Source organism: Epargyreus clarus, unplaced genomic scaffold (genome assembly GCF_041222505.1).
Source record: "Epargyreus clarus isolate Ecla_fem2 unplaced genomic scaffold, WU_Ecla_fem_2.2 ptg000019l, whole genome shotgun sequence".
NCBI lineage: Eukaryota > Metazoa > Arthropoda > Insecta > Lepidoptera > Hesperiidae > Epargyreus > Epargyreus clarus.
Window position 1 is genome coordinate 353,645 of NW_027332227.1, and position 15,695 is coordinate 369,339.

The window sequence follows — 15,695 nt, forward strand, 5'->3', positions numbered from 1 at the left end:
GATCAGCGCCATCTCCCAGGTTGCCAACACTGGCGAAGGCACGATGCAGGCAGCGTGAGCACGGTGTAGGGCTGCGCGATGCAGCCTTAACGTGTAGGGCTGTCTCTTACACGTAACTTACCTTATATTGTATAACCTCTTGTGTTTTTATTAGTGTTCCGTTACCGTAAAGTATTTGGTTAACATCATATTCAAATCAAATTCGATGTTCTCATCTCGCCTATGGCCATGTTCCTATATGGTTACTATACTCTTTGGGTTGCTGCCTCATTATAGGACAGTCCCTGCTTATAGTATGTCAAGCAAGCAAGATGGGACTTCATGGACTTCATACCCACCGGTCTCGCAAGTTGTATATTGCAAACGCAGACGGCGTTTGCAATACGTCAATAGTGTCATTGTCAATATGACAGTCAATGATGCCCATGAATAACATTTATCGAAATTCGATGTCGACAAAATATTTATGTCGATAAATTTAAAAAAGAGAAAATTCCAAATGATAAAATAAGTCAGTCGAGTAAAACGTTTATTCTTTATTTAAATTCGAGTACAAAATTTTAAACAACTTTTATATAATTTAAATACATACATATTCGTTCAGTTTTAGTGAATTTTAATATGCAAATATACGTTTCTCTACTGATTCATATAAGATTTTATGTCCGTATGTAAAATTTACATTGATATACTTTCCTGTATCCTAATAATCTAATATCTATATAGTAATATTATAAAATTAAAAGTCATACTTAATTCGTTATGTCAAAGCAAAATTAGAATTAAACATTTTATTATTGCGAAGTAAAGGGATCCCTAGAAACACCTCTATTATAGAAAAAATATATATTAATTGAATATGTCAATATATTTTTTGATTCTTATTAATGGGACACTTTCACACCCGCGGCCATCCGATCAAAACTAAGCAGAGCTCGTACTATGGTAACCAGACAGCTGATAAACATACTCATATATTTCTAAATACTTAAATATGATAGATAAAAAACATCCAGACACTGAAAAAATAATTGTGCTTATCACACAATTATTGGTCCAGAGCGAGATTCGAACTGACGACATCCGACACAATAGTCAGGTTCACTAACCACTTGGCCGACTGGACTGTCAATTAATATAAACAATCAAAGGTTGTCAAACCCTGGAAAACGCCATTAGGCGTCTTCCGCAACTAGCAAGTAATTCGCAATTTTTCTAAAAGTTCAAATTCCGGAAACGGTGAACAGTAACTTGCTGTGCTATAAAAAATGTGTACACACTGCAAATATGTTTTCTTTTTGGCTGGTTTTGGCTAAGATATGAGCAATTAAAAAAAAAAGCCAATTGGCGTATACCGCACATGAATGTTAAATCAAAACACGCCGACAGGGATTCTGTCGCGACGAATGGGTTATAAACTTTAGTCCCGACCCTCTGAAACTATTGATTATTGGAAGTCTCTTGGAAAGGAATTCTTCAACATTTGCTTTAGTGGTGAATAAATCATCGCAACGAAACTACCCGTTGCATGTCATTTCTCTAAGTTTTAACGGTGAAGATTTGTCGTTTATTGGGTCTACAAACCGCTATTGTACCCGAAGTGTCGATGATGAGGAATAAGGGAAGCGGGAGTATAAATTAAATCAGCAAGTTGCATTGAAATGTCAATATATATATTTTAATATTCATAAATTTAATATACATTATAATATCAAGTAAAATGAATTACTATAATTTATATAGGCAATATTTTAACACATGTTAATCTATGCGTAAGTTTAACAATCTAGAGTACCTTAGTTTAACAAGTGGTCGCAACCCGGCGACCGCTGCGCGCGCTCACGATACAACAAACACATTATGGCAATAGGAATTCACGTTTGGCTTATTATCACTAAAATTATACTTAAAGAAAGGAAGAAATACTTTTCTGCAATATATTATTCCACAAGTACGTAACTAAACATTGCCATAGTACATAATGCCTTTAGTGTAAAAAATAAAATTTCCATTCCGTATAAAATTTACTTGAAGCCTTACTTAAAATTATTTTTGGCACATAACTAAACTAAAGTAAGCTATAGCTAGGGGATGACGGGATACTATATGGTACAGGTTCCGCGTCATATCGTTAACAATTAATTAATCTTTGGTTTATCTAGCCCACCGGTCACAATTTGGAAATTACTTACAAATTAATAGATAATAAAATATGAAATAGTTCAAACAGGCTCGCTTAATCCAATTACAATTATCATATAATACATACATTATATAAAGATAAGTAATTTTATAAGAATAATAATAATTTTTATTATGATTTATAATTTTTGTAACCTTGTAACATTAGAAAGTGTATCGGAATACTGATGCTTAAACGCCACCGCTTAGAATGGTGCCAACTACTGAGTATTCATATAATTATATTATTATTCTTATTGTAATAACTCTAACAAGTGATGACAATGAGGAGGACGGCTGGCACTTTATTGCCACCCGGTGATTCGCGACTTGTTACCTAAGTTAATTAATGTGCTTGATAATTGCAACTTATTAGCTTTCATGATAACAAGTTCTGAGCACACGTAAGGAGTAACCCCCTAGGATATGAATCCTTCAAGGCGTTGCTTCATTGTTGTTGAGAGCCTGTCATAAGTATGGTGACAGTTTAATCAAAGTTGACTGGGGATGCTTTGGACTTCAAGCTGGGAGCAGTCTGGCATAGATATAGAGCAAATGCTGTCAACATAAAGCTTTAAAACTGTTCTCAGAGCTGTGAGTCGTCATCCTCATTGAACTCGATCAAATACTGTGTCCATAGATCTATCATTGCACTAAATCAGAAATGTAGGTAGATATACTGTGTGTAATAATCTATGGTAATAATTTATGTAGGTAATTCGTTGCTTAGAAACCTTTACAAATTAATTTTATCTACTTAGGTACTTATAAATAATCGTTAGGTTTGTATCTCTTAAAGTGTATTTTGCATAGGAACTTTCTGATCTAACATAGGGCTGAAGTGACAGAGAAATGAAAAAGTTTAATGTTCTACTCAATATAAAGAAAATACACTGTTCAGCTGCCTTGTAGGTAATTTTAAATATTGTAAAAGTATGATTTTAAGTAAAGTCCAAAGTATTACTCCATAGCTAAGATATATTTATGGGTATCTACCTATGATGAAAAATGAGACAATAAGTTGGTACATCGTCTATCGTTACATATATACAACGCGAATTAAGTACAAAGTTAATGAATTTTGAGAAAGCGACAAATTATTATATAATTAAACAAGTGATAAAATTATTTCAATTTAGAATGTCTTTGAAATTAAGTTACAATGTACACAACAACACTAGATCTATTAAAATTTGATTTACAAGATACAATTTATTAATATAATCATATTGTATTTGAATAAAAAGATGGTGATTATTGTCTCTTAATTCATTGTATGTCGACACGGCGAATGACGCCGCGCGCTAGTGTTAGTATTTGAGTAAGCGATCATATTTACATATAAATTCCTATACTATTTACAATAATTATTATGTACAACTCTAAATAGATTCTAATCTTTGGACTAATCGAAAGAGTTTTTTAAACACAGTAGAGATCCCATAGGAGTATTATGGAATGCTTTAAACTTAAGTAAGATTTAATCTATCTAAACACTTAATGTGTTACAAATACGAGAAGCTTAGTTACACTAATTTTAAAATTTTAACAAATAGAAAATAAATTCTGAAATTTTAAGATTTATTATTTTATGGAAATAGAGAATACTGATAACATCCTAGCTGATGATGAAAAATCGACTGTTCTAATTCAGAAGCATCTCGGAAGAATGAATGAAGATTTCGATGAATAAATGTGTACTCATTTGTACGTATATTGTTCAATACATTACGTTAGTAGGTACATACACAAAATCTAAGTATTACGGATACTATTATTCTACTATATTGTCATCACGATAGACACGCGGTCTATTAACCTAAGCATCTAACCGATCCAATGCATTCAATGTTGCATAGTTGCACTCATATATACTTATAGGTACCATTACTTTAAAACATTAAAATAAGTTTAAAACGAGCAACGACGTGGACGCACTCAACCCTTAATTATATAATATTTGGCACAATATAAAATAATAATAAAATAAAGTTTATTATCAAGGAGTATTATGATACAGGTACTGGCCTTTGGGATGCGGCACATAAAACTATCATCAAATTAAAATACTAAAAAGATCAATTACATCTTTGGCGCTTCGCATGGCACTCATCTTTGGTACATTTGGCACAAGTAATTAATCATACAAATTATCAAAATATTATGATCTATTGTACAAAAATAGGACATTGAGCATTGATCCTATATTATTTATGTCCCAACAAAAATACCGGGCAACAAATACTTTGTTATTATGAGTATTATTAACCTTTTAATTATAATGAAGTTAAAAGTCAAAACCAATAACTATATCAATTGTTTGCACTTCAATCGTTTTTAGATTGAAAATGTTTGCACGAAAATTACTCGTACCTAAAACTTACATAATTTCTGTCTCACAATATTCGCATATCATGATTGTTTTTGGTCTAACAGTTTTGACACCAAGTAAGTAATATATTTTGTAATTTAATAATTTATGAATTTAACAAGAGCACCTAGTTAGTGACTTGATGCAAGTTTCATAATAATTATAATAATATATTTGTTTTCAATCTACGCGTACCTAACTTGCTAATTTTGATTTTAAAGGCATTAATTCGAAAAATTAGCAATCAGATACGCGTGGCGTAAATACTATCACATGAAAACGTTGACTAGCGACTCGTCTTTTCGCAAATCGATTGATTTTGAAAAAATCGAAGGTAGCTACATCACTAAAATTATTATTTTTTACAGTTACAGCATCAATCATGTTCTGACGCTGGAATTACTTACTTTACCACCTTAATCTCTGTAGGGCTTACAAATAGCGAATCTGTGGTTCATATGTTGACTGTAGGAGCCTGAATGAGAGAACTTCTTTAGGCACTTGCAGCACTGAAATGGTTTTTCTCCTGTGTGGAGTCGTTTGTGTTCTGTCAGGTGATGCTTATGTTTAAATGCTCTGGGACACTCCAAACATCTGTAGGGACGTTGACCTGAAAGCATTGAAAGATATCTTATTAATACTGCATTTTTAGGACCTAAATCAATATGTGTATAGGTAATAATGTGTCTGTTTTGATGATTTATTTTTAAACTTAGAAGTTTTTACACAGGTAATTCAGGTATGAAATTTACTAACCTGAATGTTCATATTTATGCCGCGCCAGCGAGCTCTGTTTGACGAAGGTTTTGTCGCATTGATCACAGACAAATTGGCCTTCACCTTCCTTAAACTCAGTACCTTTCTTCATCTTGTTTTTCTTAAGTACAAACGCTTTGTCGTCGAATTCGATTGGCGTTTGTAACTCGTCGCCCCAAGGATGTCGCTCATATGACGGACTTGAATCTTGTCGGGTTGTGTCTGACGGCATGTGCATGCCGAGGATAGGAGATCTAGCATTCGCGATGTCATTATACTGGAGAAGTTTATCCATTGGTAAAATAGGACTTATGGGTATCTTTTGTGACAGTAGCCTTTTATGTCCATTGATATTTTCTCCCGGCGAGGGTGATTGTCCAAAGTCAGTAAAAGATAAAGATGAGCAATTGGAATGTGGATACGTATTTAAAAATTGTGTATGGTGTGGGGTTGTACTACGAGAAGATTTTTGGCTCAAGTTCACCGCTTCTTCGGAGTCGGAATGTGTGACTGAAATGCTGCAAGGCGGTGACGGCGATGGGCTTGACGTCACTGATACATTTGATTTCTTCGTAGATAGATCCAAAGGTTGGTCGGACATCGCAACTGTTTGTGTCATTCGTCGTACTCTTGCTCTGTTGTTTTGAAACCAGACCTGTACCACCCTACTATCGAGACTAATTTGATGTGCAATTTTCTTAAACTCATCACGATTTGGTCGTGGATTTACAGCATAATGTTCTTTTAGTATTGTCTGTTGTTCTTCACTTAGTGCAGTACGGACTCTAATCTTTCTGTCAGAATCGGTCAGCGAAGATTTATCATCACGTTCGTCTCGACCAAAATCTTCATCTTCGCTGGCACTCACACCACTTTGAATAGAAGCTCTAATTTCAGCTTCTAGTCTATTTAAGGCTACAGTTTCAGCTACTTGAGCCGCCAAGCCTTCATGTTTTCTAAACATATTTCCACATACAAGTTTATCATGTTCTAGTAACTCATCTTTAGTATTAAATGTAGCATTGCATTTTAAGCATTGATGTGAGTCTTCAGGCTCTTGTTTTACAACCCATTGTGGAGGAGGTAATGGCTCTAATGTATTATTCTTCGAATCCGGAGAAGAATTTTCCATATTCGCTTTAAAGAAATGCTTTGTAACAGATGCATTGACCGATTGCAATATTGTATTAAATCCTGTATGATTATTATCGACGTCATGGTCATTATTATTTAAAGGGACGGATTCGAAGTTTTGAGGAGATCCAAGATCTGTTTCTCGATCGTCTTGTTCTTTTTTAACAGACAATGCGTCGTCATCTTCAATGTCCATAACTAATTCTGCACTTCCTTCAGATCTTTTGTCGTCTTCTTCCGTCACTTCTTCTATAAGATCTTCAGGATCTCCCGAGGAAGCAACAAATTTGTTTGGGCTGTACGGATTTTCTATGTTTTTTGGTGGGTATCGCGAAGACGCTAGCTGAGCCATAAACTGGCTTAAGGAAGCCGGAAGACCAGGTGTTGAAACGAGTGGTATCCCATGTGGTGATTGGTATGAACCCATATAGTATGACCCCATCATGCCTGGTTGGGGCAGAGATGGTTGAGAAAATTTATTTTCTTGTGTTGACATTGATGCAAATAACGCTGCAGCGTTATATTTTGGAAGGATAGGCAAGAAGCCATTAGGTGATATATTGTGATTGTGTTGAGATGCAACTACAGCGTTTGATCGCTTTCTTGATGGACTTCGATCAGGGTTTAGGGCAGGATTGTTGGGTTTTATTCTTCCCATCTTGAGATTCATTACAAGACACTTTTTCGAGGTCATATGAGAGGAATATGAACCAGAGTGAGAAAACTTTTTCCCACAGTTGGCACATTCGAAAGGTTTTTCTCCGCTGTGAATACGCAAGTGCTCCTTAAGGTGATGCTTGAACTTAAAAGCTTTGTCGCAATCGTTGCACTTAAATTTCCGCAGTCTAGCACTCTCGTCGTGGCTAATCATGTGCCGCTGCAGTCGGTACACATTGATGAAACTCTTGTGGCAGATCTTGCACGTCTGTTGACAACAAAGTTTAGTCATTAGAATTTTATCTGTTTAGTTCGATTTGAGCTAAGGAATATTTCGAATGCTATTTGTTTGGTATATTACAATGAGCACTGACATATTTGACTGTATCCACCTGTGTGTTGGGGGAGTGGAGCTTCTCGTGGCGTTCGAGCTGCTCGCGCGTGGGGTAGGCGCCGCGGCACTGGCTGCAGGGGAAGGGGCCGCCGGGGCCCAGCGGTGACCCGCCGCGGTCCTCCTCTTCCTCCGACGGCTTGCCCTCGGAGCCCCCACCTGCCAGCGGCCGGACTGCAACAAGAGAAAAACATAATTGTATTACATGCTTCCACAGTGAACGGGTCCTATCTTATTACACTTCATTACTATTCAATAAATTCTGAAATCTGTAACCAAATAAATACTACATTGTTATAAATTAAGTAAACCGAGACTATACGGCGAGTGTCGGCTGTATCCCGTGCTGAGTAATGAGAGACGAGGTTTATTTAGAGAATGCGTAAAGTGCGAGTTTTGTATGTTTGTACGGAGCTTGGCGAGCGGGAACTTTTGGACAGGTGTTACTTATAACGTTCCTATTATGTAAATATTTAACTTATTATTTTGTAGTTCAACATGTAGTTACGATACTTAGGGGTTTTGAAATAAAAGTAACAATAAAATATAACAAACTTTTTGATAACTTAACAAATATTTTATTTCTAAGAATAAATTATTAAAATAAGCGGTGTTAATATACCTGTTGGTTATAAAAAATCCCTAATAATGTTAAAATTACGTTGGAAACCGTAAAAATCGTCAATAGCCTGTAAAGCGCAATAAAACGGACAATAAAGATTGCTCCCGCAGCACGGCGGCCGGCAGCAAATAAACAATTAACCGTATTCATTCGCGTCCAAAATGATCGCGGACACCTTTCCGCGCTGTATAAAAACAAACGAGGCAACGATTCAATTTGGAGTCGGTTATTTGTGTAATACGGGGCGTTTTGGCGCGTAATATCATTTTTAAAGCGTTGTCGGTGCGTGGTAGTCGTAAATCAAGGATAATAAAGAGCAAAACAACGGCGCGACGTATTAATTAGTGTGCCGCGTTCCACGGTGCCGAGCGCTGGCCCGCGCACCTAGCGGGCTCTGGCGGCGTTAGCACGCATCGTCATAGGTCTCACATCTGGGACTCGTTTAAAATGCAATTCTTTGTATTTATTGAGGATTCGATTAATGTGACCTTGGTCATATGAAAGTGTATTCAGACTATTAGGAGTCGATTTAAAACAATCTTTGCATAGCTTATAGGTACCTATTTCAGTAAGTAAAAATGTACGTTAATGCAAGATAGCCAATTACATACATTGTAATTAGGTAATTACAAACTAGACAGAGTAACTTTCGAATTTTGAAATGTAGATCTTTAAGATGAAGGGTTTTTCAATTTTCCAAATAATATCTACCACAAGCCTAATGCTATAAAAATACCTAACGATAATAGAACTCCCTTCACTTCGACTGCGCTGATTCCGTTACCACAGCTATTTTATCTTAAGTACCTATAACAACGCGAGGCACTGCTGCATTTTTTTACCCCAGATAGGATTAGATATTCCTACCTGAGGTTGGCCACAAATGCGCCGCTACCCCTGAGGACTATGCTGGAACGCCTCGGAAAGTCTGTCTCCCTTACCACATCCTTTAATACGGAACACAGCAGCGCCTAACACTGCTGTTATTAGGTAGAAATAGGTGTGGCGGTGGTGCCGCCGGAGTCGAACTACAAAGGGCTCTACCACCTTCTGCTGCATTCTGGAGTTTGAAGGATGGGATTAACACGGAACATCTCAACTTAGCCCAAGTGTAGCGTGCACCTGCGACTGACTTCAAGTGGATCTCCCATGCAATATGGAGTTGACAACATCAAAGGATCTGCTCATTTCTTTCAATTTCATAAAACTGTTCGTATTACGTATTACAATTCCAGTTATAATTAATGTATGAATTATCTAGTTAGTGGTATCAGGCTAGCACGGTGGGTCGTTAAGCGAGCTGGACTGGGCGCACGTGCGCTGCGGGCGGCGGCTGGACACCGGTATTGAATTTTAGAAAATATGGCCTCGTTACCCCACGCACAGATAACGCAGCGCTGCCTACCTTTGTTAGTTTGCTTTGTTTACCGTGTGCCGGAATTATGATTGGTGTAACATGAGCGAGTTGAAATTCATTTGATAATTTCTGTTGTTTCTCGTAGGTACGACATTTGCTTTAAATTTATTTTACCTTACCAAAAAAAAGAAATAATAACGCTGCTCAACTCCATATACATTAGGATTTTTCTTACAGGTACCTATCGTAGGAACCCTAAAAACGGATAAAGGTACAACATCCAGACGCGAAATAGAAATTTAAATTCATTAATTAGATATCCACCTGGCCAGGGATCGAACCTGGAACGTGCGTGTCAGATCGCTATTGTGACCGCTTCGCTACACTAGTCGTCAAAATATTTATCACTTACAAAAATCACCCTATATACCTCATACATAATAAATAAGACACTTATTTATCTACTTCCCCAGTTTTAAATAATTAATTAATTTAGTGTTAGGTATTAGTAAGAATCGAAACTAGAACCTTCTTCATGAAGACGTATAATATGCCATTGAACCACCACTAAGTCTATGTGGTTTGCAATCGCGAAAAGCTACTTATACCTTATACTATTGAAATTTAAAATAATGCGTTGTCATATTCACATGACTCTACAAAGATTTTTGAAGTGCTTCCATGTTCAGCCTTATTTTTTGTGAACTAACTGATTAATTATATTTGTTTACGTAGATACTTTAATTTTAAAATTAAAAATTATGAGAAAAACGTATTTTTTTTTGTTTAAGACTTTATATCATAAGATAATTGTATAGCGCACACAAAATTACAACAAAGATGTCACAGATATTTAAAAGTAAATTATAATAACTACAATAAAGAGTCTGTTGAATATACAACTAAATAATTTTACACCAAACATAATTATCGTTGGACGCTACATTGGTACACTTTTATAGCAATCAAATTACCTACCTATCTTATCAATCTCCCTTACAATTTTCAAATCAGAATTCAGCCAGGAAAATCTGCTAAAAATAATAAGTAGATATAGAAATATGCATATAATTGCGTAAAAATGTTACGGTAAATTTAATATAACAATAAATTCACTCTTTGTACAACATCACCGCTACTCGACAACAGATGGCGCTAGTAGTCGCGTCACGTAAATCGCAACACTAATCTAAACGTAACAAAATTCGAATAACTGTATTCTTGTTCTGAAATATTAGCCATTTTGTTATGATAGATAATAATTGTAAGCAGTTAAATATAATATATCCCAAAATAGCATTCACATTTATAGATTAGTGTAATATAAGTCATAGTCATTATAATGTAATTAGATATTGTAACTTATATCTTATTTATATAGTATCTTATGCATGTGATTAAATTGGTTACAATTAAAATTATTAGTACGTAAAAAGTATTTACTTTAATAGGTAACGCGTACCCCACCGCGGTTCGTAGGTACGGCATATTCCGTTGTTATCGCGTACCTATCGTAAGTACCTAATTGTATATGGTATATTTTTTATCCTCATGATATGACATTACAAAGTTATGTGCAATACCTATCAGGGAGCGGATGATACACCTACACACGAAACTATCGTTCGTAATCTGTGTGCACTGGCGTCCGTTCACCGATGATAAAAACCAGTCAGTTGTGAGTCGGGCTCGGCCAATCAGTGTTGCGTACACAATACCTTCTCTAAATGTGTTGATAAAATTATATAAGGTAGGATCCAGGTGATTATATTGTTGTTCTTAAGTTATATCTATCCAATTTTTGTCGACTGAAGATAGAAAAAACGACAACGTCAAGTATGAATAAATTATCAGATTTCACTATTTGGTAAACAAAACATTGGATAGATTGGTTATTAATAACGGGCGTCATTATCTTGAAATATTTCTATATATTTAGCATTTACGGAATTGCATTTGTTATGAAATTAATGAATAATTATTTTATAGTGTATTTTATTAAAATACTATATTAGAATGAATATAGTATTTTACATTTATTAGTATTCACTACCTTGATTCATAATTGTGTATTATGTAATTAACCAATTATTTTCATTAATATTTTCAATTAGATTTTATTTGATAGGTGATCTACAAAAAATCTAGCTATTCTAGATTCTAGCCTATTAATGTAATGAAGTTTTCCCACACTATATAAGTGCACATTTTTGACTTTAAGAATAATCTAGAATCATTTAATTAATCCGTTTTTGGTGCGGAACGCTAAAACATACGCACACATATGGACATGCACACAAGTGCACAAGAATAATTATCGCACAGCGAAGTAGCGATAAGAAGTTGATGATTGTTTGTGGCAAGCGCGAGCGGGGATTGGTCGCACCTGTGCGGTCGGGGGCGGCCGACGTGTTGCAACAAAAAACCCCGCCTAGACTAGACCATGTTGAAACGTCTGTAAATTGCGTTGAGAGAATTATTATTGAACTTATTATATGGACGCACGCTGCTTGTTCAATTATTGTATTGCGGTCGACGACGCTGTTATTTACTGCGACTACCATTAGGTACCCATTTACTTTCGTGTTCGTACGATCGCTTTGTGCCATGTGGTGACCATACATTACGTTATTGCGACTAATTTGATACGAAGGTATCTTGGAAGCTATATTGCGAGTAACACTCTTATTCTATCAGTACACTAAATTTAAATTCCAAAACGGTAGTCGCAAATTATGGAGTGATAAATTTGTAGATACTTGGTAGAGCGCTTAACATGATATTCTTGTATTGGGATTCTTTTGGCATAAAAAGACATATATTTCACGCACAAAGACACATATCTCTAATATAAAATAGGATATTTGATAAGATAATGGGTAGTTCAAGTCAAGTAGACATGTTCTAGGCGACTCTATCTAACAATATGAGTCAGCTTATGCTCACGAAGTAAAAATAAGTATATAGAATACATTTATGAAAATTCCCCGTGAAATTCAGATTGTAAATATTATTGCGGTTAAAATCAATAACCATACCGAGTGGTTTGTAACATATTTGTGGTATAAATAACTGCAACGCCATCATTTTATCCTACATTAGGTAATTATGATTGTTTTAAAGTTACTAAGAAAATATATTTTTTTTAATATAAAATATTTATAATTTTAGGTATTTATAATTATTTTTATTTCATACTATAACAATAATAGAAAAATAACAATTTTAGTAGGCAACAAACCCATACAGTGAGAGATAAATAATGTAAACACAAATAACTAGACATGATTAAGAGCTAATAAAGCATTCCACGTGATTTGTATAAATCACAAACATATTAGTATCTCATAGTGTATCTACATTAAGTATTTTTTTAATATTAGTAATTTATTAAGTATTTTTAACCCCTTTTCGATGTGGGCATTATAAATATGTCAAAACCGAATCTTTATATAAAACGCAACATTTTTAATAGTACATATATGTGACTGAAAATCAGTCACAAGTCACAACACAGTAGGAACAAAGATAGCAACATTATCTTATGGAAGCAAAATCCCGATCAAAGTCTCCAAATGACTCACTTCCATGTTAGACACATCAAAAATCAATATACAATTAAGTTTTCTGCAGGTCTTGAAAAATACCTATCGTGACTCAGGTTCTGGAAATAACATCTTATATTTTACTTATAGTTTATGATGACTAACAATAGACATAGGTATTCAATTAAAGCTCATCTTCAGTATTTGACTCATCAATAAAGTTATCAGACGAACCAAATTATCTGAAAACAACACAATTTGTTCAATAATACCATTACTCTACTAACGTACCTTTAGCCATATCATTATAGGTAGTGGTTTAATTAGTGATAAAGTTATCCGAAACGATATTTACAAGTGATTAGCGGATCGGAACTTTGTAAATGCTAATGAAGCAGAGGATTTCATGTTAACAAACAAATAATTAGTAAGACTACATGGTTCATCGAAAGACTTGTGCATCTATAGAATGTCAACATTAGTGGTATTGGTATGTATCTATATTTCAACAAATTTTAACAGCATTTTTGTCATCATTAATATTAACACTAATATATTTCACGAAAATAGGTACCTACTTAAGGCGTGAATCCAAAACATTGTTCATAATTCATGAAACCACTATACATTTATTATAATAAAACATGTAATAGGTTACATGTTTAGTCTTTTTGACGATATTAGTTTTGAAAGTCACGTAGGTGTTTCATAAAATTCCTTAGGCAAACGAAATTAACATATTATATATCAAAAAGTTTTATTACCTTACATTACGCCACTGTACTACGGTACAGATTATAACGATATTTGTAACTTTTTAATGACTTACACGATACACAGTTATTTGAAATAGTATATTAAACGTTATTTATACTACATAAATTATCACTGAGTTTAAAAATTTGCCAAGTTCAAAAACATTTGCAAGAAATTAATTGTAATTAGTATTCATAAGAGTTTAAATTTGATTGCACTACAACAATACTGAGTTTAGTAGAGTTGAAGAGCTATGTTAAATTTATAATCCAAATATTCTGGAAGATTATGACGACGATTAAAGTAACGTTAATACGTAAACAATTAATTGATGCGCACTAGTTTACAAAACACGAATAACGATAAACCCCGTACAACTTGATGTTATCTGCGTCCGACGTAATTGGGATCCATTGAGTATCGTTACAACATGAAACGTACATAATAATATTGTCTTGTTAACCGTACACTCGATCAAAACAATAAAACTATTTTCACTAATGTATTCAAACGTTCGAACTCTACCGTCCGAAAAATTACGCACAGTCGACGGTTATAAGTCTCTACCACATCAAACGTCCCCATCACATTATCCACTCCAGACAGGCGGCGTTTAAAGACGAAGAAAAAATAAAAGGTAAGAAAGAAAAAAGCAAATGAATTAAAACAACATAATCATTTACGATTTAAGACGCTGAAAGAGCGGGGTTCCCCTCGACAAACGAAACTTTCTTTCAAGTCTGTGTATACCTGTTCCCGATTCTCAAGTGGATGAATTATATCCCAGGGGAGTCGAGGGGAGATTACCGAACACAGAGGTTATTTCTAATGAAGACGTGCTCGAGTTTTATTTTTAATGCGGCTGAGAGGTGATATCATTTTCACCTGTTTCAGTTAACGGTTAGATACACCAAATATTTAACTCGGGGAAAACTTTTAAATTTTTTAACTTTTACTTTTCGCCGACTTTCCAACTTTTTAGCCAAGTTAATAATTGAAAGTGCTCTTGATAAATTATGAGAAATAATAATATCGAGTGATACAACTTGAGAAGTGGAAAACATAAAATGAAAAAATAAAATGGTACAATAAACATAAAAATAAAGTGGATAATAAAATAAACAGCAAATAAACGTAAAAGGAAAAGAAGCTTACTCAGGGCCGCGAGCCGCCTGGCCGTGGTGGTGGACGTGGGAACCTGCTTACTCCGCATGTCCGCAAGCCAACCGGCCGCCAAGCATTCGTACCAACCGCCAACTCCCATAAGCGAGCTCTGCACTTTCATCGAGCGACACCTCGTTCACACCGCGACCCACTCACTGACCGCGACTACCGACGCGGCGCACTACCGACCACGAGCCGGCTCCGAGCCGCATCTACGTTGTACTACACGGGATCGCACAGCCTCCTCGCTGACGTCAGCGGCTAAAGTCCTACGGCGAAGCGGGCGCACGTGCACGGCTGGCCCGGCGCTACTCACATCGGCAGGCGCCCCACACGTTGGCCAGGCTCCACAGGCGGTACGAGTAGCTGTCACCATAGCACCCGAACATCTCATCGGTTCTCGCGACCATGGCCCGCGCGCGCGGACTACGTGTTGTCTGCGGCGCGGCGCGCGGCGGAATGAAGCCGGCCCGCCTCTCGCCCCGCCCTGCGCGCCCGCGGCCCCCGCGCCAATACGTCCCCCACCTATACTTAATTAGTAGAGCCGACGGCCGTCCACGTCTCACCACCGGCCCCGCCGTAGCCCGCTCGCCGCACGATGCAACATGCACGCTGCACCGCCGATATCACCACCGAACTCGTTCGACCACTTTTTGACCGCTCGCCCACCTTTTCAACTTGTTTATATACAACTTGACGCTCCACCTTCTCGGAGCTCTACCTGTCTCTATCTAGCGTCTTGTTATGTTGTAATGACGTGC

General features: G+C 36.0%; 1 protein-coding gene across 2 annotated transcripts; it reads right to left on the reverse strand.

Moving 5' to 3' along the window:
* Positions 1 to 1,651: 1,651 nt before the first annotated feature.
* Positions 1,652 to 15,189, reverse strand: zfh1 (Zn finger homeodomain 1). 2 transcript variants are annotated; one of them, XM_073083304.1, is made up of 4 exons: positions 14,926 to 15,189; positions 7,474 to 7,664; positions 5,309 to 7,367; positions 1,652 to 5,162 (listed from the first exon to the last, which is right to left on the reverse strand). In XM_073083304.1, exons 1-4 carry the CDS (start codon positions 15,053 to 15,055, stop codon positions 4,969 to 4,971), a joined length of 2,574 nt encoding a protein of 857 aa, XP_072939405.1. In that variant the 5' UTR covers positions 15,056 to 15,189; the 3' UTR covers positions 1,652 to 4,968. The 2 variants fall into 2 exon arrangements, with proteins under 2 accessions (XP_072939405.1, XP_072939406.1); XM_073083305.1 differs by having other exon boundaries at positions 7,492 to 7,664; positions 14,926 to 15,188.
* Between the last annotated feature and the right edge of the window lie 506 nt (positions 15,190 to 15,695).

What these genes read in the sequence shown, in the direction of transcription:
- zfh1 (XM_073083304.1), bottom strand. Translation starts at nt 15,055, where the DNA reads ATGAAAGTGCAGAGCTCGCTTATGGGAGTTGGCGGTTGGTACGAATGC. An exon ending in AGGTGGATACAGTCAAATAT is followed by an intron (nt 7,368 to 7,473) that starts GTCAGTGCTCAT and finishes TGTTGTCAACAG; the next exon opens with ACGTGCAAGATCTGCCACAA. An exon ending in GCATAAATATGAACATTCAG is followed by an intron (nt 5,163 to 5,308) that starts GTTAGTAAATTT and finishes CAATGCTTTCAG; the next exon opens with GTCAACGTCCCTACAGATGT.